General features: G+C 42.5%; 1 protein-coding gene and 1 long non-coding RNA gene across 2 annotated transcripts; one reads left to right on the forward strand and one right to left on the reverse strand.

Moving 5' to 3' along the window:
- Positions 1-12694: 12694 nt before the first annotated feature.
- On the forward strand, positions 12695-13616 carry TMEM174 (transmembrane protein 174). Its single transcript, XM_004326913.4, has 2 exons — positions 12695-13320; positions 13511-13616. The coding sequence occupies exons 1-2, from the start codon at positions 12695-12697 to the stop codon at positions 13614-13616; spliced, it is 732 nt and encodes a 243-aa protein (XP_004326961.2).
- LOC109549023 (uncharacterized) lies at positions 13418-17206 on the reverse strand. The gene is made up of 3 exons (XR_002175165.3): positions 17144-17206; positions 14071-14121; positions 13418-13524 (listed from the first exon to the last, which is right to left on the reverse strand). It is a non-coding gene; the product is annotated as an uncharacterized lncRNA (long non-coding RNA).
- Positions 17207-27180: the final 9974 nt, after the last annotated feature.

Consider the following 27180-nt stretch of genomic DNA (forward strand, 5'->3'; position numbering starts at 1 on the left):
TTCAAGGATATTGATGCTTTCTGCACTAATGTATTTCTCAACACCTTGGTGAAGGGATCAAGGGGTAGAAAATAAGTGTAAAGGTCAGTCATAAAAAGTCTACTCCAACATCTCTATCTCTCAAAGTCTTTGAATTCCTCTACATTATACCAGAGAATTTCTGGTATCTCAACCTCATTGAATACAAGCCACTGTAGAGTCCAAGTGTCAATCAACCAACCAAGTGCACTAGTAAGGTCACTTCCAGCTATACACATTAATATTAACATTAAATCTAGAATACATTAACATTAAATTAAACAACAATAAATTAATAACACTAACATTAAATCTAGAATATCTGTTAAGTGCACCCATATAAAAATTTACCAATCCAAAACTATATTCTATTAATCCTTAGGATTAATTTCTACCCCTATTCTCCACATTTCTGCTGATATAAATTTTTAAAATTTTATAATTCTTTTGGAGAGTAAGCCATTTTCTCCTGAGTCAGAATAGAGTGTACTACACCCCTAGAGTATGCTGAAATTTGATAAATTATGTTTAGAGGCAACAAGAGGTACCTGGCGTGAATTTTGAGAATAGGCATCCTTTGCTGCTTAAGGTGAGGTTATTGTAGTATATTCAGGTGAAATAAGTGGAGAGAGTTGCTTCTTCTAACAAGGATGGCTCAGAATGACTCAGGGGCTCAAGATTCTCAACTTCATCTGAGCCTACATGTGTGTCCTCATTCCAAGTCTGAGGATCCCAATCGTTCACAATCAACCCCCTAACTTTCATATTAGATACTTGATAAGGCTGTGAATTAAACTTTTCTTGTAATTATGTACCCTGAATATTTAAATTTTGTGTTTGATTTTCAGTGAGGTCAGCCCTGAAGATACTAGAAAGAAGAGATGCTTTTAGGGCCACTGTAGAAGCCCTTTGGTTTTCTGACCATCACTTGAGCTGATATTATAAAGACGTGAGATTGCTATTTTTCTTTTTGTAAGTGTTCTAGGGCACTCAGAAGTGGCCATCTCCATCTCACAATCCTCATAGCCTATCATAACTATCATACTAGTTAACTGCAGCAGCCACTTGGTCCCTAGGGCTCTTCCTTCACTAGGCACTTTTTTTGCAGCCTACCACAGGTGATATTTTGATTGATTTTGATGTTACTACGTGACTTGGGTTACTAATGTCCCATTTTTCATTGAGCTTAGCACTGTATTTGAGGCCAAGAATGTGACCAAACCAACTCCAGAATCCCACCTTTGTAGGTATGTTTCCTAAACCCACTGTTGGTACTACATATCAGTCAGGATCCAGTTAGGGAAACACAAACCATACTAGTTATTTTAATAGAGAGGATTTAATTTAGGAAACTAGTTGAACAGGTATTGGAGGACGGAAAACGCAAAAAATGAACACCGAGGTAACTCAGAGATAGTAAAAATAGGTTGGGGGAACAGAGGGAAGGAGCTGGAGTTACATTAGAATATAGAAGCTTAGAGAAGGGACCCCATGGAGCTGGCGCCTTGCTTTCTGGATAAAGGATGCCATTCAACTTGTGCTGGCATCTCAGGAGTTGGGATAAAGAACCTCTGGGGAGCCGCCATAAAAGCCCAAAAGGACAGGGTCCAGAGACCTTCTAGGTTGGTGAACACGTGGACATTTGGGGAGAGTGGTGCACTCCGAGAGACGATGGGAGCTCTGTGCACCTTTCCCCATACCTTGCCCAGTGCATCTCTTCTGTCTGGCTGTTCCTGAGTCATATCCTTTTAAAATAAACCAGTAATCTATTAAAAAAAAGAACCTCTGAGGAGAGAGCACTGTTTGGCAGGTGGTGGTGTTTTTGAAGGGGCACAGTGAGGCTGGCTCTGGGTGTATGTGTGGAGGGAAACTGGAAATTGGAACTGTTCCTACCAGGATGAAGAACTGCTGATGGGGTAACACTGACAGTAGCAGCAAGCAAAAGACGAAGTAGTACAGCTGACCCTTGTACAACGTGGTGGGGTGGTTAGGGATGTCAACCTTCCATGCAGTTGAAAACCCATGAATCACTTACAGTCAGCCCGCGGTGTCTGTGGTTTCCCTGTATCTGTGGTTCTGCATCTGCAGATTCAACCAACCGCAGATTGTGTAGTACTGTAGTATTTACTATTGAAAAGAATCCCAGTATAAGTAGACCCATGCAGTTCAAACCCCTGTGGTTCAAAGATCAGTTGTAATTGCTGTCTCCTTCCTCTCACCTTGCCGTCTCCCTCTAGTGCCCCCTACTGGCAGAGTCTAATATAGAGCCATCTGGCAAAGGGAAATATTTGTTCTTGGCAGAGTCTCAACTAAAGCAAAGTATCAAGGGGTGGGTTTGGAGCAGAGTCACAACAGCTTAATAATCAGCCTAGTTCTCTCGATTGTAACCTGGTTGTTAAAAGGATGAAATGAAACCATGTACGTTAAATATCTAGAATTGTGCCTGATGCATTGTAAGTGTTCAATAAATCTTAACACTTTTTTTTTTTCCTGGTGTGCACTGAGATGAGCCTATGGGGTCTTTTCCCTTCAATATAGTGTATTACACTGATTGGTTTTCATATGCTGAACCATTCTTGCATTCCAGGAATAAATCCCAGTTGGTCATGGTGTATAATACTTTTAATGTGCTACTGAATTCAGCTTGTTAGCTTTTAAAAAACTTGGTATTTACTATATATATACAGAATTTGAGTTTTTAGGGAGAGAGGCAGAGTCAAGGTGACCTTGAAAGTGTAAGTGGAGGGATTTGAATTGAGAGCTTAGACAAGATGGTAGAATAGGAAGACACTCAGCTTACCTACTCTCATGGCACACCAAAGTTACAGCTATTTACAGAGCAAGTATTGGTGAGAAAGACTGGAATCTACCAGAAAAGATCTTCTACAACTAAAGGTATAAAGAAAGAACCACAACGAGACATGTAGGAGGGGCAGAGTCGCGGTATATTCAAGACATATGCCCCCAGGTTGGTGACCCACAAATGAGAGAATAATTACGATTGCAGAGGTTCTGCCCAAGGAGTGAGGGGTCTAAACTCCATGCTGGACTCAGCCTGGGAGTGCTGCCTGGGGAAGACAAGTCCTCAGAACATTTGGCTTTGAAGACCGGGGGGCTTACTATTGGGAGACCCAGAGGGCTGTGTAGAGACTCCACTCTTACAGGGCACACACAAAATTTCACACACTCTGAGACCCAGGGCAGAAGCAGTAATTTCAAAGGAATCTAGGTCAAACCCACCTGCTGACCTTTGAGAGTCTCCTAGAGAGGCAGGAAGCAACTGGAGCTCACCCTGGGGACATAGACACTGACAGGAGCTATTTTGGGGAGCCTGTGGACACTGGCACTGGCAAATTCCATTTTGTACTCCTCTCTGTAGCTTGTTAGCCTCAGGACCCAGCCCACCACTGCCTACCAACTTGTAGGCACCAGTACTGGGATGCCTCAGGCCAAGCACAGCCCCACCTGCCAGCAGGCAGGCAGCCTTAAAACTCTCTGAACATACAGCCACCCCTGGACACAGCCCTGTCTACTGGAGGGCCCACAGCTTGGCCTCACATATCACTGCACAGGCACTAGACCTGGGACCCCCAGGGTCCTACACCCAGAGACCCCAGGACCCAGTGGGAAGGCACCAATCCCAGGACCCCTTGGGCCCCAGTCCTGCCCATCCGTGAGCTGGATCTAACTTGGGATCAGCCTCACCCAACAGTGGGCAGGAACCAGCTCCAGGATAACCACAGCCCTGCAGCCTGCTATGGCAGGACCCAGCCTACCCACCAGCAAGCCAGAACCAGGCCCAGGACCTTCTGAGCCCCAACCCTGCCCATCAGCCGTCCTACACAAGACACCTTGGGGGCTTCCCTGGTGGCGCAGTGGTTGAGAGTCCACCTGCCGATGCAGGGGACGCGGGTTCGTGCCCCGGTCTGGGAAGATCCCACGTGCCGTGGAGCAGCTGGGCCCGTAAGCCATGGCCGCTGAGCCTGCGCGTCCGGAGCCTGTGCTCTGCAATGGGAGAGGCTGCAGCAGTGAGAGGCCTGCGTACCGCAAAAAAAAAAAAAAAAAAAAAGACACCTTGGACCCCTCCAGCTGCCCTGGGATATGGCCCCACTCACCAGTGGGTTGACACAAGCTTCAGGACACCCTGGACCCCACAGCCAGCTGTGTCAGGAATCAGCCTCACCCACCAGTGGTCTGACACCAGCTCTGAGACTCCTGGGCCCTACCACCAGAGATTCTAGGGCCTGAATCTGCCAGTGGGCTGCCAGTAGCCTCAGCACCAGTCTTCACCCACTGGTGGGTAGGCACAAGGCCCAGGAGCACCTGGACCCCAACCCCACCTACCAGCAAGTGGACACTGGCTTCAGGACAACTGCAGGACTCAGCCAACATACCAGCAGGCCAACACCAGCCCCAGCACCCCTTCAGCCCTGGCTCTGTCCACCGGCAGGCCAATTCCAGCTCTAGGACAACCCAGGTCCCCGTCCCACCCACCAGCAGGCCAACACCAGCTCTGAGATACATGGGACTCCTCATCCAGCCATCCTGAGATCTAGCCCCACTCACAAGCGGGCCATTATCAGCATTGGGACACCCTGGAACCCACAGCCAGCTGTGTCAGGAACTGGCCCCGCCCACCAACAGGCTGACACTAGATCTGGAAATCCTGGCACCACAATTACCCACCCCAGAACCTGGCTCTGCCCACCAGTGAACCAACACTAGCCCTGGGACCTCCTGGAGTTCACAGCCAGTCGCCTTGTGATCTGGCTCCACTAACCAGCAGCTGGCAGCCTCTGCACAAAGCAGGGCCTGGCAACTGAACAGACCGGAGGCCAGACACACCTACCAGACTGTAGTCAGACCCCACAACAGAAGGACCCAGGCAGCCCACATACGGAGCACCCCTAGAGCATATAGCTTTGGCGACAAGAGGGAAGTGCACTGCTGGGATGCCTAGGATGTCTCTTACAAAAGGCCACTTCTCCAATGTCAGGAAATGTAACTGACCTACCAGATACATATAAATAAAAACAGAAAGTTAGGAAAAATGAGGCAACAAAGGAATACGTTCCAACTGAAGGAACAAGATAAAACCCCAGAAGAAGAACTAGGTGAAGTGGAGACAGGCAATCTATCCAATAAAGAGTTCAAGGTAATGATCATAAAGATGCTCAGAGAACTTGGGAGAAGAATGGATGAACACAGTGAGAAGTTTTACAAAGCATTAGAAAGTATAAAGAAGAAGCAAATAGAGCCTAAGAATACAATGCCTGAAATGAAATATACATTAGAAGGAATCAACAATAAATTAAATGATACAGAGGAATGGATCAGTGAGCTGGAAGACAGAGTAGTGGAAATCACAGAAAAAAGAATAAAAAGAAATGAAGAAAGCATAAGAGTCTTCTGAGACAACATCAAGCATACTCCCATTCACATTATAGGGGTCCCAGAAGGAGAAGAGAGAGTGAAAGGGGCAGAGAACATATTTGAAAACATCATATCTTAATAGCTGAAAACTTCCCTAACTTGGGAAAGGAAACAGACATTCAGGTCCAGGAATCACAAAGAATTCCCAATAGGATCAACCCCAAAGGGACCACACCAAGACACACTGTAATTAAAGTAGCAAAAAGTAAAGATAAAGAGAGAATATTAAAAGCAGCAAGGAAAAAAGCAACAAGTTATGTACAAGGGAATGCCCATAAGTCTATCACCTGACTTTTCAGTAGAAACTGTGCAGGCCAGAGGGAACTGACACGATAGATTTAAAGTGATGAAAGGGGAAAACCTACAACCAAGAATACTCTATCTGGCAAGGCTTTCATTCAGATTACAGAGAAGCAAAAGCTTAAAGAGTTCATTACCACCAAATCAGCTTTGCAAGGAGTATTAAAGGGAGTTCTCTAAGTGAAAAAGAAAAGGCCACAACTAGTAACATGAAAATTACAAAAGGAAAAAGCTCACTGGTAAAGGCAAATATACAGTGAAGGTGGTAAATCAACCATGTACAGAGCTAGTAGGAAGGTTAAAAGACAAAAGTAGTAAACTTGTCTATGTCTGTAATAAGTAGTTAAGGGATACAGAAAACAAAAAGATATGTCAAAACCAGTAATCATGAGGGCGAGTAAAAATGCAGAATTGTTAAAATGTGTTTGAAACTAAGGGATCAGCAACTTAAAATAATCATATCTGTATCTATCTATCTATCTATCTATCTATCTATCTATCCACCCATCAATCTAGAAAGAGATTGCTATATATAAACCTCATGGTAACCAAAAACCAAAAATCTATAATACACACACAAAAAAGAGAGAGGAATCCAAACATAACACTAAATATAGTCATCAAATCACAAGGGAAGAACAAAAGAAGAAGAGAACAAAAAAGAACTACAAAAGCAATCCCCCAAAATGGCAATAAGTACATACCTATCAATAATTACTTTAACTGTAAATAGACTAAATGCTCCAATCAAAAGACAGAGAGTGGCTGAATGGATACAAAAACAAGACCCACATATACATATACTACCTATATACCCATATATATATAGTGACTCTACAAGAGACTCACTTCAGATCTAAAGACACACACAGATTGAAAGTGAGGGAATAGAAAAAGGTATTCCATGCAAATAGAAATCAAAAGAAAGCTGGGGTAGCAATACTTATATCAGGCAAAATAAACTTTAAAACAAGACTATCACAAGATACAAAGAAGAACATTATGTAATGATCAAGAAATCAATCTAAGAAGAAGATAAAACAATTGTAAATATATAGGCATCCAACACAGGAGTACATAAATACATAAAGCAAACATTAACAGATATAAAGGGAGAAATTGACAGTAACACAATAATAATAGAAGATTTTAACACACCATTTACATTACATTACAATAATAGAAGATTTTAACACACCATTACATTTACATTAATGGACACATCATCCAGACAGAAAATCAATAAGGAAACACTGGCCTTAAATGACACATTAGGCCAGAGGGACTTAATTGATAGAACATTCCATTCAAAAGCAGCAGAATACATGTTCTGTTCAAGTGCACATGGAACATTCTTCCAGGATAGATCACATGCTAGACCACAAAAATGTATCAGTAAATTTAAGAAAACTGAAATCATATGAAGCATCTTTTCCAACAACAATGCTATGAGACTAGAAATCAGCTACAAGAAAAAACTGCAAAAACACAAACACATGGAGGATAAATAATATGCTACTAAACAACAAATGGATCACTGAAGAAATCAGAGAAGAAATTTAAAAATACCTGGAGACAAATGAAAATGAAAACACAATGATCAAAAATCTATGGGATGCAGCAAAAGCAGTTCTAAGAGGAAAGTTTATAGGGATACATGCCCACTCAGGAAATAAATATCAAATAAACAACCTAATCTTACACTTAAAGGAACTAGAAAAAGAAGAACAAACAAAACCAGAAGTTAGTAGAAGGAAAAAAAATCATAAAGATCAGAGCAGAAACAAATGAAATAGAGACAAAGAAAGAAAGAAAGAAAGAAAGAAAGAAAGAAAGAAACTAAGAGCTGATTCTTTGAAAACATAAGCAAAATCGATAAACCTTTAGCCAGACTCATCAAGAAACAGAGAGGACCCAAATCAGTGAAATCAAAAATGAAAAAGGAGAAGTTACAACTGACACCGCAGAAATACAAAGGATCATAAGAGCTTACTTTGAACAGCTATATACCAAGAAAATGGACAACCTAGAAGAAATGGGAAAATCCCTAGAAATGTACAATCTCCCAACACTAAACCAGGAAGAAACAGAAAATATGAACAAACAAATCACCAGCAATGCAACTGAATATGTAATAATAATAATAATAAAAGAGCTCCCAACAAACAAAAGTCCAGTACCAGATGGCTTCATAGATGAACTCTACCAAACACTTAGAGAAAAGTTAACACCTATCCCTCTCAAACTATTCCAAAAATTTGCAGAGGAAAGAATGCTCCTAAACTCATTCTACAAGGCCAGCATTACCCTGATACCAAAGATATCACAAAAAAAGAAAATTACAAAAAAAAAAAAAAAGAAAGAAAATTACAGGCCAATATCACTATGAACATACATGCAAATATCCTCAACAAAATATTAGCAAACTCAATCCAACAATATATTAAAAGGACCATACACCATGATCAAATGAGATTTATCCCAGGGATGCAAGGATGGTTCAAGATTTGCAAATCAATCAAGGTGATACACCATCTTAACAAACTGAAGATTAAAAATAATGCAATCATCTCAATAGATGCAGAAAAAGCTTTTGACAAAATTCAGCCCCCATTTATTATGAAAACTCTCCACAAAATGGGTATAGAGGGAACATACCTCAATGTAATAAAGGCCACATATGACAGGCCCACAGCTCACATCATTCTCTACAGTGAAAAGCTGAAAGCATTTCCTCTAAGATAAGAAACAAGACAAGGATGCCCACTCTTGCCACTTTTATTCAACATAGTACTGGAAGTTCTAGCCATAACAATCAGATAAGAAAAAGAAATAAAAGGAATCCAAATTGGAAAGGAAGAAGTAAAACTGTTGCTCTTTGCAGATGACATGATACTATACATATAAAATCCAAAAGACACCACCAAAAACCTACTAGAGCTCATTGATGAATTTGGTAAAGTTGCAGGATACAAAATAAATATACAGAAATCTGTTGCATTTCTATACTCTAAGTACAAACTATGAGAAAGAGAAATTAAGGATTTACAATTGCATTAAATACAATAAAATACCTAAGAATAAATCGAACTAAGGAGGTAAAAGACCTATATTCAGAAAACTATGAGACACTGATGAAAGAAATGGAAGACAACACAAATAGAAAGATATTCCGTGTTCATGGATTGGAAGAATAAATATTGTTAAAATGACTATACTACCAAGACAATCTACAGATTCAATTCAATCCCTATCAAAATACCAATGGCCCCTATCCAAGAACTAGAACAAATAATTTTAAAACTTGTATGGTAGCACAAAAAACCATGAATAGACAAAACAATTTTGAGAAAGAAGTACAGAGCTGAAGGTATCATGCTCCCTAACTTCAGACTATACTACAAAGATACAGTCATCAAAACAGTATGGTACTGGCACAAAAACACATAGAGCAATGGAACAGAATAAAGAACCCAGAAATAAATCCACACACTTATGGTCAATTAATCTGTGACAAAGGAGGCAAGAATATACAATGGGGAAAAGATATTTTCTTCAATAAGTGGTGCTGAGAAACTGGACAGTTACATGTAAAACAATGAAATCAGAACATTTTCTCACACCTTATACAAAAATAAACTCAAAATATATTAAAGAGCAAAATGTAAGACCAGAAACCACAAAATTCCTAGAAGAAAACATAGGCAGAACACTCTTCGACATAAATCACAGTAATAGTTTTTTTTTTGAGTCTGTCTCCTAAGTCAAAGGAAACAAAAATATACAAATGGTACTTAAAAGCTTTTGCACAGCAAAGGAAACCATTGACAAAACAAAAAGACAACCTACTGAATGGGAGGAAATATTTGCAAATGATATGACCAATAAAGGGTTAATATCCAAAATATACAAATGGCTCATACAACTTAATATTTAAAAAACAAACAACCCGATAGAAAAATGAACAGAAGACCTAAGTAGACATTTTTTCCAAATGACCACCTGCCCAATCAGCACATGAAAATATGCTCAACATCACTAATCATCAGAGAAACGCAAATCAAAACCACAATGAGATATCACCTCACAGTTGTCAGGATGGCTACCATCAAAAAGAACACAAATAACAAATGTTAATGAGGATGTGAAGAAAAGGGAACCCTTGTACACTGTTGGTGGGAATGTAAACTGGTGCAGCCACTGTGGAAACAAGACAGAGGTTCCTCAAAGAACTAAAAATAGAACTACCATATGACCCAGCAATTCTTTGGGTATATATCCAAAGAAAATGAAAACACTAATTCAAAAAGACACAAAACAGAAACTGACCCACAGACATAGAAAACAAACTTATGGTTACCAAAGAGGAAGGTGCGGGGTACGGGGAGAGGGATAAATTAGGAGTATGAGGTTAACAGATACAAACTTCTATACATAAAATAAGCAACAAGGATTTACTGTATAGCCCAGGGAACAATATTCAATATCTTGTAATAACCTACAATGGAAAATAATCTGAAAATATATACACATATATGTATATAACTAAATCACTTTGCTGTACACTTGAAACTAACACAACATTGCAAATAAACTATACTTCAATAAAAAAGATACATGCACCCTAATGTTCAGAGCAGCATTATTTGCAATAGCCAAGATATGGAAGCAACCTAAGTGTTCATGAATAGATCAATAGATAAAGAAGATGTGGTATACATATATACAATGGAATATTACCCAGCCATAAAAATGAATGAAATTTTGCCATCTGCAACAGCATGGATGGAGATGGAGGGTATTATGCTTAGTGAAATAAGTCAGACAAAGAAAGACAAATACTGTATGTTATCATTTATATGTGGAATCTAAAAAATGAAACAAATGAATGAGTAACAGAAACAGATTCACAGATATAGAGAACAAACCAGTGGTTACCAGTAGGGAGAGGGAAAGGGGGAAGGGACAAGACACAGGAAGGGGATTAAGAGGTACAAACTACTATGTATTAAATAAATAAGCTACATGGATATATTGTACAGCAGAGGGAATATAGCCAATATTCTATAATGACTTTAAATGGAGTATAATCTGTAAAATTTTGAATCACTTTGTTGTACACCTGAAACTAATATAATAAATCAACTATGCCTCAATAAAATATAAATAAAATAAAAAGGAAGTATAACTAGAATTTCCTCACCAGTCTGCTCTGAAAGCCATTCCAGTTTTGGATTCACGAGCTGTTTAGAGGAAGGTGCTCTCTCTCCCCTGCTCTTTCAGTGTTCCCAGTTGTCGTAATTGCAAGTGGATGTAGCTAAAGACAAATGCGAAACATAAACTGAGTGGTTTAGAAGAACAATTTGGAGAGCCTAGCTCTTTCTAAATGCCGGGGACTTTCAGGGGTTAAGAGCCTGTAAAGAATGTCAGCCTAGCTGACCAGAATTTTTATGATTAAAGAGAAAAGTTGGCTCCCCTGGATCTCTGATCTATCCCAGTGGGACAAGGGGCAGACCCCTCCTACCGCAACACCACTCCATCCTTGCTGCTGGAGGACACGCACGGGGAGATACCTGAGGGGGTCACCTGCTTGCTTTCCCTTCTGTTTGGCAGTGAAGTTGAAGATCACCAGCCTTGTCCTGTAGCAGGGAGAGGCATTTTGGAGGGGAAAAAAGTCCCCTGGTTTCCCAGGAGCACTTGGGATAAACGTAGGGTTTCCAAAGATTTCTGATGATAAGAACCACCTGAGGCACTTACTCTCCCTTGGAAATGTTGGTTCTGTTGAGCTGAGTTGGGAACTCACATGCTGCCATTTAAAAAAAGTGGCCCAGGTGATTTTTATCATCAGGCAAGTTTGGGAAGCCCTGCCCTAGGGCAAGAGGGCAACTCCTCCTGGACCTTGAGCTCATGCCTGCAAAAGGGAGCTGATATAATATTTAACCCCTGAAGAGACACATCTGTTTGGAGAAGATCTGTCTAGGAAAGTTACAGGGCTACAGTTACTATTCTGTGGAGGATGAAATTGGTTGGGGCTCTTCTGAAGTTGTAGTTATGAATGACAGATCATGTCATTGAAGGGCAAGTTTTCTTCTTGAAATCAGCTTGGGTTTGGTTGCAAAACACAGCAGACTTGAAAATCCAGCTGTTTACTTCACGATGGAAACTGGGGACTGTGCTGCCACTACCGAGCCAGGGTCTGAAGTGCGTGTCCCTGAGACCCCAGGTCATACCTGATGCTCTGACAATGACGTGGTGCATGGAAAGGCCTCTAGGGTGTCTTTCCTCTCCCACAGCTGGAATTGTTCCCCAAATGCTGAAAGCCAAGGCACTTGGAGCTGGCCAGGAAAGAGCAGGACCTCAGAGCTTTGTGAGAGCTGCCATGAAAGTTTAAGTGTCATCACAACTAGGGATTCCTGGGGTGGGAAGGAAAACAGACAGTCATGAAACAGGTCTCTATTTCTAGTGAGCTGACCCAGCAGGAAAGTTAGGTTAGATTCCTGAACATGTGGTGGACACATCAAGGGCCCCTGCACAACCAGAGGCCCTGCGGGGGGGGGAGGGTCCTCTGCTATTTCTACAGTCTTGGTTTGGGTAGGATGCAAACAGAGCCTTGGAGCAGTGCCTAACACATCTAAAAAAGTACTGCCTGGCACATAAGATGGGCTCAGTAAAAACTTTCTGAATGAGTGAATGAATGGGAAGAGAGAGAGCTTGTCATTGAATTGCAAATCAGAGGCCTCCAATTGTTGACAAGATATGAGAAAGATTCAGGCTTCATTTCTCAGACCTTTATTCTTCTAAACAAAGTTCAGGGCTCTGCATGTTCTACTCTGTTAACCACAGAAGCCCAAAGTTCTTCCATAACTAATCTGAACCTGGGATTCCTTTGCTCTGCTCTCAGGAGCTCTCACAACCTCTTTCCTCTTGAAGCAGTGTAAGGATGATGGAGCAGGGCCGCGGCCGCATGGAAGATTTCCCTCTCAACGTGTTTTCTGTCACTCCTTACACACCCAGTACTGCTGACATCCAGGTGTCGGATGACGACAAGGCGGGGGCCACCTTGCTCTTCTCAGGCATCTTCCTGGGACTGGTGGGGATCACGTTCACCATCATGGGCTGGATCAAACACCAAGGAGCCTCCCACTTTGAATGGACCCAGCTCCTTGGGCCCATCCTGCTGTCAGTGGGGGTGACATTCATCCTGATTGCCATCTGCAAGTTCAAAATGCTCTCTTGCCAATTGTGCAGAGAAAGTGAGGAGAGGCTCCCGGACTCAGAGCAGATGGCAGGAGGACAATCGTTTGTTTTCACTGGTATCAACCAACCCATCACCTTCCATGGGGCCACCGTGGTGCAGTACATTCCTCCCCCTTATGGCTCTCAAGAGCCCATGGGGATGAACACCACCTACCTGCAGCCAGTGGTGAACCCGTGTGGCCTCATACCATCTGGAGGGATGGTGGCCACCATGCCAAGCCCTCCTCAGTACTACACCATCTACCCTCCAGAGAATGCTGCCTTTGTTGATGACCAGGACTACCTTTCCTTCGTGGACGGTGGAAATGACAGGTAGGCTGTGTGCCTTGGCGATGCTCCCCTTCCAGCTGTGGCAGTCACGGTCTATGGCTGTGTTTGGTCTGTAAGGAAGGTGGTGGGAGACTGCAGATCTCCGTGTGGCCCGTTGCCAGGATGGTGGCATTGGTTCTGAGAGCGGTGCTGTGGGCTGTAACGCATTTTGTGCTTTCTGCTCCCGTTTCAGGACCGGCCCTGATGCTGAGCAGATAGAAGAGACACAGCTGGGAGATGAGGACTCTGCCTGCTTCTCTCCTCCCCGCTATGAGGAAATATGCTCCCTCCCTCGCTAGAGACTATGCGGCTGGGGGCACAGAGTTTTAGTTTTTTGCTGACAACTGAAGTGTTCTATGCTGTGACCTTCAGAAGTTAGACAACAGAGAAGCCCAGTAAGCCTGACAGATACCATTCAAGGTGGGGAAGGGGGGAATGGGAGGTAGAATCTCTCTGACTGTTAAAAATTAGGCTAGGGTGGGGATATGCACTTCCGATTGAGCTAGAAATCCCCTGGATATGGCTCAGGATCAGGAATTTCACCTGTTTATTCACCACCCACCCCTTTCCCACTGGAACGCACTGGTGTCTTAATTTGAGCTCCAGTAGCCAAGGGAAAACTCACTACTGCTGTGACTTTGGGAGTTTCCACAGTAGTGAGAATGGGGGTAGGGGAAGGAAGCAGGGAGTAGAAAACGGGCTCAAATGGGGATTTCCCAGTTCCTGTTCTCAGCTGGGGATCTTCATACGTACAAGAACTTGGTTGCCATCTGGCGTCCCTTGAGGACTCTGGCATCTTAAAGGCTGCAAAAATAAATGAATTAAATGGAATAAAATAATGTCTTCTGTTAGAACAGTATTAGATAGCTGGCTCATAAAATAGACAACTGATGGGAACATACTGTGTAGCATGGGGAACTCTACCTAATGCACTGTGGTGACCTAAATGGGAGGGAAGTCCAAAAGCGAGGGGATATCTGTGTGTGTATGGCTGGTTCATTTTGTTGTGCAGTGGAGGCTAATGCAACATTGTAAAGCAACCGTACTCCAATAAAAATTAATTTAAAAAAATAATAGGACGATGATGTCAATAAATCCTTAAGTTACCACGGAGAGACACATCACAGCGACTCTCAGCTGTCGATGTTCTCTCTTAGCAAGGCTGAAGCTTGAGGTGCCCACCCCAGCATGGGATTTGTGCTGGACCCAGTGGCCAACAGAACACGAGCACCTCCCTACACATAGATGAGATCTGTTAAATTAGACAGAATAGAGCTGCTGTGTCAACACCTGGAAAATCATGTCATGGAAACAATCTTTATGGTCAAGATAAGCTCACCTTCTTTATAAAAATACTTAGGTGCTCTTAATCTCCCAGAATCTGGGCTGTGTAACAACAACTAGAACAGATTCACAGACTTTAGAAGAGACAGACTAAACCATCAGAGTTTAAAAGAAAGTATTTTCCATAGGCTACAAAGGTAGGCCACTCAAGGTAAGGGTGCGTGGCTCATCCCAAAGGAAGACCAGGATTTAGCAATCCTTTAGAGTTTGGGTACTGTGTTCGTATATGGAGTGATTTTTACTAATCTTTATCAGAAGTATCTAGTTTTCCAAGGATATGATTCAAATAAGCTTGGTATATTATTATTGTGATTTGTATTATATCTTAGGGATGAAATCTCTTTTTTTAATTTAATTTTTATTTTATATTGGGGTGTAGTTGATTTACAATACTGTAACACACTCTCCTTTAATGGTCATTGCTACTTTTTTCGTATCTATATTGTACTTTATTTTTTTTAACATCTTTATTGGAGTATAATTGCTTTACAATGGTGTGTTAGTTTCTGCTGTAAAACAAAGTGAATCAGTTATACATATACATATATCCCCATATCTCCTCCCTCTTGTGCCTCCCTCCCACCCTCCCTACCCCACCCCTCTAGGCGGTCACAAAACACCGAGCTGATCTCCCTGTGCTATGCGGCTGCTTCTCACTAGCTATCTATTTTAGGTTTGGTAGTGTGTATATGAATATATATGTCCATGCCACTCTCTCACTAGGGACGAAATCTCTTTGTATGAGAATTCATTTTCATGTTCAGTGATAGCAGGTGATTGAAAAATATGATTCAGTTAGCAGAAAACAGCTTTTGCTCAGCATATTCATGAAATACTGGACTCCTGGCTGAAGGCCATCAGTTCAGGGAGGACGTTAGGTGACAGGGACGTAGTTGAGCACCACCGTGGCATGCCCACTGGCAACGCCCACACACCTGCCTCCCTCATCCCTCTCCCTCGTCATCCTCACCCACCGCATAACTTTATGTTCCTGGATTTGGGTACCAATGAGCATCAAGGGTAGTTCAAAAGGGAAAGAGATGTTAAGAAAGGACAACCACGTGTGAAAGGTGGGACGGTGGGACAGCTACTTTGTCTCAGTGATGCCTGGAGTCCGATGTGCAGGGAAGTGGCCTTGGGGGCTTTTTAGCTCTAGGCTGCAGTCATTCAGCACCAACTGTCCCTGTTCCAAGGCAGACAAAGTGCTAACGCAGAGGTAATTTATGCTTCTGGAGACAGTGCACCAGAGCTGACAGCTCAAGGTGGGAGGTGGGGCTCAGAAAATAGGAATTCAGCACTTATTTATTGAGCACGTCCTCTGTGTCAGGACTCGGGCCATCAAGTAGGGTTATAACATTGAAAAACTGAACCCGCAGAAAAGCAGCTACGGCTAGTCTAGAGAGAGAGACAGCTAGTGATCACTTATGCCCTGGCACCCAAGAGGGGTCCTGGAGCCATAAGAGGGATTTGGACTAGTTGGGAGGGTCAACAGAGCTGACTTGGGAAAGTGAAGTCGGGACCACGGCCCTGTATAACCCCGGGAGCACCGTTACATGCACAGCCATGACATCAGACTCCCTGGACCTCTGAGGCCGGTGCCAGGAGCTAAAGGAACAGCAGCTGATGCTAGACAAAGAGGAGGAGGAGGGGCCAGCTGTGTAAACCTTTTCATTTTGCTGCTGCTACGGCCCTCAAACAGAGCTGCCGGGCTTCCCTGGTGGCGCAGTGGTTGAGAGTCCGCCTGCCGATGCAGGGGACACGGGTTCGTGCCCCGGTCTGGGAAGATCCCACATGCCGCGGAGCGGCTGGGCCTGTGAGCCATGGCTGCTGAGCCTGCGCGTCCGGAGCCTGTGCTCCGCAAGGGGAGAGGCCACAACAGTAACAGTGAGAGGCCCGCATACCGCAAAAAAAACCCAAAAAACAAAAACAGAGCTGCCTTCCAGCACCTGGGAAATTATACCCACCAGCTCTCTGGCTTCGAAGCAACCCCACCATGCTCTCTTTCTGTTTTCCTTTGGGTTTGCAGGGGCCAACATAATGGGAAGCCCACCAACTGGCCCCTGGACTCTGACGCCAGGTCTTCGCTGGTCTCTTTGACCAGCGAGGACACACTTCTGGCAGAGTTTCAGGTTTGTTTTCTGGATATTTGCCTTTTCTCATTCTCTCTCTCAGTATCTTATCAGGGCTGAACGGAGGACTGTGATCTGGGGAGAGTGAATTGGGGTCTGTCTGGTCCCAGCTATGCCATCCACCCTGAGATTCGGGGTGTGGAACGTGGCCCTGGCTTTAGGCACATGCTCAAAGGTCTAGTGTCCAGGCCAGAACCCATGGGCCATTGTCGGCCTTGTTAAACATCTTAGTATGTGTCTGCAGAGCAATTGGGAAGTCATTGAAGAGTTTGAATGACGAGGGAGCTGTGATCTGATTCTGAACACTTCCTGGTTAGGGCAAGACCCAGAGGCACACAGGGTGTGATACTGACCTTGCCGGGAAAGTCCAGATGTCAGTGACCGGAGCACCAGGAGACATCCCTCTCCTCTACCCTCAGTCTTCACCGGGGTGCCGTGGCTGGGCATGCGCTGGCAATCTACACATCATTCAGAACAAAGCCAAAAAGGTCTTGTTAATCAAAGGGGACGGGTGTCGTAAAAACTAAATGTTCACATCTCTCGGGAGCCGGTTTGGGTTGGGCCTCTGGTCTGGAGGCACTGATGACCGCTGCCAACCTTGATAGGACAGGAACGGACCCTCCAAGCCTGGGTAATGAGGCCCAGGCACCAAAGGGAAGAAACTTTCACAAAGCTCTTAGCCGTCTTGCTCCTCTCGGGCTGATCTCTCCTGCAGTGTGGGTCTGGCCACGCCCTCTGCAGGGCCCTGGGAGGTAGGTATCCCGCAGGGATGGCAACCAGTTTCCCTTTCGCTCCACTGAACCAGGCACGGGTCTAAGTTTCAAGTGCAGCAAGTGGCTCTGCTCCAAAACAGCCCTTTAAGGGCTCCCCCCACTTTTTGGGGGGGTGGGGTGTACAGCGTGAAAACAAAACACTTGTTTGTGATGAGCTGACCTTGGGTGGCTGTTTTCAGCTTCGGCCCTCTGGGGTTCGTCGTTGGCCTTGTTTACTATCGGGTCAGTGCTGTGGGGCTGAGCTGAAGGTCCACACCCCCAGGGGGCTGGTGTTCCTCCCCCAAAACGGAAGTGCCTCACAGTGGTCGTGGGATAGACACCTTCTTACCAACCGAGAGAAGGGGGCGGGCAGCCTAGCTCTCAGTAGTGTCCCCGCCTGTCACAAGCAGGCAATGTCTGCAGACTGCCGCTTACACCCCTTGACAGTCACCAACGGCCTCACGCAAAGCCCTCTACGGATGCTTGGTTCCTGGTGCATAACAAATGTGAAATGAATAAACGAAGAACTTTTCAAATAGCTAACAACCACTCTAGTTCAACTTAGCTCTTTTTTTTTTCTCATTATGTAAAATTTCAAACAAGTACAAGATTAGAGAGAATAGTATATGAAACCCTAGGTAGCCATTACCCACCCTCAACTCATGGCCAATCTTACTTCTTTTATCCTCCCACCCACAATCCCCCACCTGGATTTTTAAAAAGCAAATCCAAACCCTCAAGTCATTTCATCCTAAAACGTTTCATTGTGTATCTTTAAAAGATAAAAACTCCAAAAAATACAACACCGTTATTACACTCCCCAAATTTATAATAACTCCTTAATGTCTTCAAATATTTCGTCATTATTCAATGTCTTCAGTTTTCTCTATTCTGTTTAATTTTTTACCTCTTTGTTTTGTTTGAATCAGGATCCAAATGAGATTGGCTTTTGGATAAATGGATCCTTAATTTCTGTCTATATTATACTATATTTTGGAGGCAGAGAGTTCGCAAACTATTCACGGTAGCAGAATCATATTTATTAAATTTCACTTTCCCCAAAAAAATGTTTTTCAAGGTTTTTTGCTTTATATTTCCCTGGCAGTTCCCTGAAACCCTAGGACTCTCCTGGAATTAGAAACTTATTTTTTTCTACTTTTAGCATATTATTAGAGATTTTTCTAAGCACAGTCCTAGAAAAAAAATTACATAAAAAAATCTTTGAGTGTCTGAGAAATATTTGTTGCATAATAGTTTCAAGAGTTTCAATAATATCAGAAAACTGATAACCATCAGTATTCCGGGCTTGGTTGGTGAAAGTTTTTAGGAAAAAAAAAAAAAAAGTTTTTTACTCCAGAGACCATAAAAACGCCTTTGAACATTTCAAAAGTGGGGACCAGCGTCTTCTCTCTAAGAAATAAAACCTCTTGCTCTGCATTAAAATACCACCTGGTACTATTAAACTCTCTGAGGTTATTGACTGTGGGCCTCTTACCAATGAGTTCTCAATTTTCAAATTAAAAACGAATATATTTTCTGGTCATGCCTACAACTCTTCCTTTGAAGGTGTGTGTGTAGGGGCGTGTGTGTGTGTGTGTGTGTGTGTGTGTTCACCTACACCTTCTTATTATTGAATGTGATTTATGGATTTCTTTCCCACTCACTACTTGTAAATCATCAAGAGTTTTATGTCCCAAGCAGTCAGCAGTTGGTTATAAAATCAACAGAGAGCCGTACTAAATAAACCCTTACTGGATTGCTCCTAAGAACTGATGACAAATCAGAAAGTGAAGACAATTCCATGGGAATGATTCTCACCTGCCTCTGGGATACCACAAAGGTCTCAGATATGGGGATTTTATTTGTCTTGCGCTTTTAGGAAGATTAATAACCAGATGAACTGGGAAGGAAGTCAGTTTTCTAGGTTCCAGAAGTTTTCTTATAACAAAGAATTTTTCCTCCAGCACAAAACCTACACATGTGTAAATCATAGACACAAATATGTGTGCTGGAGTCTGTGCTTACACACAAGGGGCTGGAAATGAAGCTATGTGATTTTCCTGTTTTAACCTTCCATGAGTTTAAAAGAACACTTTTTTTTTTTTTTAAAAAAAGGGGTATGTGTGTGCATACTCTTTTTTAAATATATAGAATATCTCTTGAAGAAGACTTAAAAACTGGTAATAATCATGTCTGGGGCAGAGGATGGGAGACTTATTTTTCACTTTAATTCATGCTAATTAATAAATTTTTTTATCATGTTCATAATATTGCCTGTTCATAAAATTATTTTTAGAATACAGGAAGAAAAGGAAATGATCTCTCTCCATGTGCTTTTAATGTTAACCTCACCTTCTTGAGTCCAAGGATAAATGATTTTCATTGTCACTGCTGCTTATACATGTAACAGGTAAACACACACAAGACACAGAAACAAATGTGGTACGTATGCATACATCTATGTGGACACAAGGCAATGTAATATGAGTAACACTTCTATATACACACACAAAGTCTCTGGGGGAGAGAACAGAGCTTTCACTGTGTACGTGAAAGAATTTTCACACATATATGTTGTTGCTTAAGTCCTCTGCCCATGGGGTAAAACACCGACCAACGTCAGTGTAACAGCAGCGCACAGAGTCATGAATCTGATTCCACATGGTTCTTCCTTGGATGATTTGTCTCAATCCAGATTCCTCCTTCACACTTGAAAAACTGTTCACAGCAGACAGCCATTCACTTACCAAAGAGCACCACCACTGTACCTTCAGAGGTGAAAGAGAGCAATCTAAGTGAACGGATTCCTCATCAGAAGGGGCTCCAGGGATTAACTTTGCATGCTTCCCCTCCCTCCCCACCCCAAGTGGGTGTGAGAGGGAATCGTGGCTACAGCAGCCCCCCCTGCTCCTTTCTGTCCTGGAATTGGTCCGGGGCTCCTCCTCCGGGGCCTGTGGGGCTGGTCTGATCCCACCTCATCCAGGAAGGACGCCCTGATCCCTCAACAGCCTGAACAGGAGCCACACAAGCATGCTTGGAATTTTTCAGAAGGCAAATAGATGGCTTTGTGTGCTGTCTACAAAGCTCAAAGAGGACAGGTTTAGGCTAGAGTGTGTCTGTGCCTCATTAGAGCCCCTTGGAGGCCATGGCGGGGGGGCTCATCCTTGGGGGTCACCTTTCTGGTCCCTGTGCTCAAGTGACATCCCAACCGACTTCCCAGCCTACCCTGTGGTCCTCGAAGGCCTGTGGCAGGAGGCACCATAGTTATTCACTCGTGCATTTGGCAGACGTTCTCAAAACTGAACAAAGTGAGCCTGTCACTTCAAGGGAAATAACTGACAGTATTTGTTGCCAATGATAACATTCAACCTTTCAAGTGAAAATTAGAATTTTTGAAAACTTCTGTTTGTCATCGTGAGCTTGACAACTTCTCCAAAATTGGACTTTTCTTTTGAGATCGGTATTGATATTTTAAAATGTAATTTCTAAAAATTTATATAATGAAATGTGTCAGCATTTGAAAGGTCAGTATAACTCAGTGAACGAATATTTTCCACATGACCACTACATGATATTACAAAATCATGTGTGGGAAAAATGAACTCAGTGTACAAGATAGACCAATGGATTTTAATGTAACAGAGTACAAAATGTTCATTGATACAATTTCAGATTCCACATTGCAACTAGCCTTTCAGAACTTACCACCTGGGTTTTGGTCTGGTATCCAAGAGGAATATCCACAATTACCTGAAAAGCTTTTAAAATACTTCTGTATTTTCCAACTACACATCTGTGTGAGACCAGATTCTCTTCATACAGTTCAACCAAAACAACACATGGCAACAGATTCAAAGCAGAAGCAGATATGAGATATGAGAGTCTGGCTGTCTTCTGTTAAGTAAGATAATAAACAAATTTGCAGAAATGGAAAACAATATCACTTCTCATTTTCTTTTTTCCTTTGGAAAAATATGCTATTTAATACAGAAAGAGTTTATAATTGTAATTTTCATGTTTTAATATTTTCGAAGGTCCTGGAGCTGTTTTAATTTTTTTCCAGCTTTATTGAGGTATAACTGACAAAAAATTGTAAGACATTTAAAGTGTACGATGTGATGATTTGATATGTGCATTATAATTTTTAAATGAATAAACAAATATTTTATGCTTTTTTGGCTTTAATTTCTAATATAGTAAATGGTAAATACTAATAGATAGTCCATAAACAAAAGTTCTTTGGGTTCCTCAGTAAATTTTACAGGTATAAAGGGTTTTCAAGACCAAAAATGTTGAGAACTGCTGGCGTATATTACTGGGGGGAGAGGGAGAGGTGGCAACGTGCCCAGCAAAAGACTACACTTCCCAGCCTCCTTTGCAGCTAAGTTTGGCCATATGACTAAGTTCTGGCTAACTGGATGTAAGGAGACGTTTTTGGAAGGGGCTTCCTCAAAGACTGCTTAGAAAACAGCTGGGGGAATTCCTTTTTTGACTTTCTCTTTTTCCTCATTCTGTTTTTCTTCCTTGAAGACTACGACTTATATGTGATCACAGAAGCTTCAGCAGCTACCTTGAACCATGAGGTGACCTTGAGGATGGAGACCACTTGTTACAAAGATAGAACAGAAAGATAGAAGAAAGCTGGGTCCCCAATGACTATGATGCTGCCTGACTATCTACGTCAGAGTTCTTTTAAGAGAACTTTTTGAGAGAGAGAAATAAACTTTGAAATCTTGTTTAAATCAGTATTATTTTGGTTTGTCTGTTCCACATAGTAGAACCTAATTCTGCTCCTTTTAAGTGTGGCAATGTGCTAAGACCAGCTACAAAGGACCTATTTTATGTGGATTATATAATTATTTCATAGGTATTTCTAAGATTGGGTTTTATTCCCATGTCAACCACTGTCTTAAGGTGTGATGTTGAAAAAGGATTATTCAGTGTTACTATTATAGGCACTCAGAAATTCATTCACATTGTAAAGCAATGATACTCCAATAAAGGTGTTAAAAAAAAAAAAGAAGTTCATTCAACTCTTTGAGCGACAAACATTTAGGAAGCCCATCTCATTGGCAGGCAGTGAAGCAGGCACTGGGTACACGTGCCCTCAGAGCCCTTGTGGTCCGTGGAGGAAATCGCCTCAATCCAGGACCTAGCACTGCCCTCACAGCTCTGCTGCAGGCCCTACACTAGGATAACAGACTATTCTGGGTATGGAGAGAAAAGCAGACGGCTTGTCACTTAATTGGTATTTCCAGGGCGTGACTTAAAGTTCTCTTGAATAAATTTCATTGTCACTACACTCACTGAACCAGAATGGCCCAAATAAACCAAAAGACTTCCCTCTCCTTAATTTTGATGGGTTAACACATCTCACATCCCCGATTAGCCACGTCAGTCGTTGAGGGCCCTCTCACGCTACATTGTCAATATTGTAAGTAACTGCCTGGATTTGAAAGTCTAGTTGTAGGAGGCCATCAAACCTTGTCCATGGAACCACCTGTAACTTAAATCCTCTAAGCAAAGGCAACTTTCTATGGACCCTCAACAGTCTCTTCTCTCCTGTTATACAGAATCTATTACCATTTATGTGGGGCCTCACAGGCGGGGGCTGGATAAAGGAGAGACACACAGAAGCCTTACTTGCAAAGTCCAGTAGATTCCAGAAGGGGAGCATCTTTGGGGTAAGCAAATCTCTCCCAAGCTCCTTGGGTGCAGAATGGATTCAGGCTGGATCTGACCACTGCACAGCCTGCTAAGGACTAAACATAATAATACTGTTGATTAAAAACTGCACATTCTACAGAGCTGTAGTTATTGACTCATGCTGCACTGACAGGGACAGCAGTGTTAAGTAAACGCATAGGCTGAGTTAGAATACTGCCTCTGTCGCTTATTAGCTGGGTGACTTGAGGCATGTGGCTTAACCTTGCTGAGCACAAGACATAGTTATGTCCATGTCCTCAAGTCATGCTGCTCACTCTAGCAGATGGACTAACATGGGCCAAAGTGTGCTGACATACTATAAGAAATGACTTTTCTATTAACTTTACCCTATCCTCATCTATCACGTAGGATTAGATTTGTTTTTGTATAAATTAAAACCCCAGATAACTTTAACTTAAACAAGATAAGTTTATTTCTCACTCACATATAAAAAATCCAGAGGTAGACAGTATCAATACAAGGCTGATCTGTCTGTCATCAGTGGCCTCTTTTTCCGCCACCCTCATTTAGCACCTGGCTTTCCTCCTCCAAGTCATCTCATGGTCCATGATGGCTACTGAAGCTCCAGCATTATGTCTACATTCTAGAAGGTAGGAGAAAAAGAAAAGAAAAAAAAGGACACACCTCTCACCTGATTTGATTCCTTTCAAGAAATCCTTTCTGGAAGTTCCATATCATACTTCCACTTCTACCTCTTTGACCAGAATTTGATCCTGTGGCCATACCAAGCTGCAAAGACATCTGGGAAACGTAAATTTTTAAAAATTACTGTTGTTAAATTACAAAGGGAAAAGAGTAGAAAAAAAAAGGACACCATTGGAAGAAAGGATGAAATTGGAGGATGTACTGCAGACTATATAAAAAAGAGTAGAACAGATATTGGGTAAGCCACTAGCAGCCTCTTCCATACTTGGTTCTCTCTCTCTCTCTCTCTCTCTCTCTCTCTCTCTCTCTCTCATTCACTTTAGTCAGATTCAAATAACTGCTCAAGAATTTGGAACTTTTCAGAAAATGTTTGTTTTAAATCCCTCTGCTGAACCAAAAATATTAACTCTGAAATGCCAAGTATAAATACACATGCCAGATGCAAGGTTTCAGCCAACGAAGTTCAACTTGTAATTTTAGAATGACAGATGCACTCGTGGTGGGGGGAGCATCAGTGTGTTACAGAGCATCTACGTTGTAAAACAGGCGAGCTTTTGACCGAACCGTGAGTCAACAGATTTGCTTGTATCACATATCTGTCTCACTTCTCTGGGTTTTTGTGGGATTTTTGGTCAGCCTCTTTGCCCCATTTGAAGGATGTTAGTTGTTATAGGAAACGGTGACATTAAATGCAGATGGCAGGATCTGATGATACTGACGTATGCAAAACAAAGTGAGTTCATTCCAGAAGCTGTGATTTAGTAAGTTCAAATTGCTCAGAGTTTAACTCGCTCCCTGAGTTTGGAGAGGAGGTTGGGGTAGGGGGAGTGTGGGAAGCCAGACACCTTTGGGAGCTGCCATAACTTCTTTGGGGCATTAGAGCTATATTTATTGCAATTAAGTTGCTAATTCAGTAAAAACTGCACAGTTCCCTTGCGGCCTGGGAGAGGGAAATGCAGCTGCTAACAGTGGCTGATTTATAATCACGGAATGACCTAGGTACCAGGGGAAATAAGCCAGATTCTTCCGAGGGCCTAAATCACTCTCTCAGCCAGGCGATCAAAACAGCATGCTCACCCTGGGCAGAGCACCGGAGTTGGGTAGCCTCCAAAACCAGGCTTGAAAAATTCCCAGTTTTCAGTGGGAATAGACCCCTGCCTCTCCCTCATCCCTCAGAAGGATGCAGGAAGTGTTAAGAGAGCCTTCAAAGACTCAGAGATCAGTACCTACGCTCTCCTTAACCTCAATCCCAGCCCTAGGGAAAACAAGACTCAAAAAAGTGTGTATTTAGTCTGTGATCTCTCCCACTAGCGAGTTCAGGTCATTGAAGATCACATATGGGGGCGAGCAGGGCCAAGCTGAAGGGCTAGCAGGTTGTATACCCCACATCCCCAGGGGATGCCATTCTCAGCATAGTCTAATTCAGTGGTTCTCAAACATGGTTGCATATTAGAATTACCTGAGAAGCTTAAAAAATCTCAGTGCCCAGACTGTACTTCAAACCAATTAAATCAGACTCTCTGGAGGAGTGACCAAGACATCAATAATGTTTAAAGTCCCCCAAGCGATTCCAGTGTGCAGCCGGGTTTAAGAATCAATGGTCTACCCTCAGAATGGGAGAAAATATTTGCAAATGAAGCAACTGACAAAGGATTAATCTCTAAAATTTACAAGCAACTCATGCAGCTCAATATCAAAAAAACAAACAACCCAATCCAAAAATGGGCAGAAGACCTAAATAGACATTTCTCCAAAGAAGATATACAGATGGCCAACAAACACATGAAAGGATGCTCAACATCACTAATCATTAGAGAAATGTAAATCAAAACTACAATGAGGTATCACCTCACACCAGTCAGAATGGACATCATCAAAAAATCTGCAAACAATAAATGCTGGAGAGGGTGTGGAGAAAAGGGAACCCTCTTGCACTGTTGGTGGGAATGTAAATTGATACAGCCACTATGGAGAACAGTATGGAGGTTCCTTAAAAAACTAAAAATAGAACTACCATACAACCCAGCAATCCCACTACTGGGCATATACCCTGAGAAAACCATAATTCATAAAGAACCATGTACCACAATGTTCACTGCAGCTCTATTTACAATAACCAGGACATGGAAGCAACCTAAGTGTCCATCAACAGATGAATGGATAAAGATGTGACACATATATACAATGGAATATTAGTCAGCCATAAAAAGAAATGAAATTGAGTTATTTGTAATGAGATGGATGGACCTAGAGTCTGTCATACAGAGTGAAGTAAGTCAGAAAGAGAAAAACAAATACCGTATGCTAACACATATATATGGAATCCAAAAAAAAAGATCATGAAGAACCTAGGGCAAGACGGGAATAAAGACACAGACATACTAGAGAATGGACTTGAGGATATGGGGAGGGGGAAGGGTAAGCTGGGACAAAGTGAGAGAGTGGCATGGACATATACACACTACCAAACGTAAAATAGATAGCTAGAAGCCGCATAGCACAGGGAGATCAGCTCGGTGCTTTGTGACCAGCTAGAAGGGTGGGAGGGTGGAAGACACAAGAGGGAAGAGATATGGGTATATATGTATATGAATAACTGATTCACTTTGTTATAAAGCAGAAACTAACACACCATTGTAAAACAATTATACTCCAATAAAAATGTTATTAAAAAAAAGAATCAATGGTCTGACTCATAGACTTCGCTGTGAATGGCCCCTGCTGCAGCTGCGCTGGGGACAAACTGCACAGACATATGTCACAGCCCTGGGTGGTGGTGGAGAAGAAGAGAAGTGGCAGAGGACAGTAGGGAGACGAGTATGCCTTCTGGAAAGGAAGAACTCAAAAGGGAATCTAGAAATTGGGCCTCAAACCAGCAACTTGTGACTAGGGTGAAAAATTAAGGCACTGTATGATTTGCAGTCCCTGAATGGCTTATTTGATTGCAAATTTCACTTTTAATTTGCCCCAGTTCCTGAGCTGCATTTCTTGGATATTTTATTTTCTAAGACATGTATTTTATTTCATTAAAACAGCAACCCACACTCAAGTGTCACTTCAGAGTTTGCAAAGCACTGTTTCCATACCCACCATCCTTACTGGGCTGCACACCTTGTAAAGACCCTTCCTTAGTTTGTGGAGTCCGAGCCCCTTTCTCTGTCAGATCCACATGCCATTAGAACTGGATGGTCGGTTTTCCATTTACGGTTTCTGCTGGGAATTTTTTTTTTTTTTTTTTTGTCTTCTTCTCTGAGTTTTCAATTCCT

This window comes from Tursiops truncatus, chromosome 3, assembly GCF_011762595.2.
Source record: "Tursiops truncatus isolate mTurTru1 chromosome 3, mTurTru1.mat.Y, whole genome shotgun sequence".
NCBI lineage: Eukaryota > Metazoa > Chordata > Mammalia > Artiodactyla > Delphinidae > Tursiops > Tursiops truncatus.

Excerpts from the sequence above, each read along its gene's own strand:
- TMEM174 (XM_004326913.4), top strand. The coding sequence starts at position 12,695 with ATGGAGCAGGGCCGCGGCCGCATGGAAGATTTCCCTCTCAACGTGTTT. Across the intron at positions 13,321-13,510 it reads GTGGACGGTGGAAATGACAG|GACCGGCCCTGATGCTGAGC; the intron begins GTAGGCTGTGTG and ends CTCCCGTTTCAG.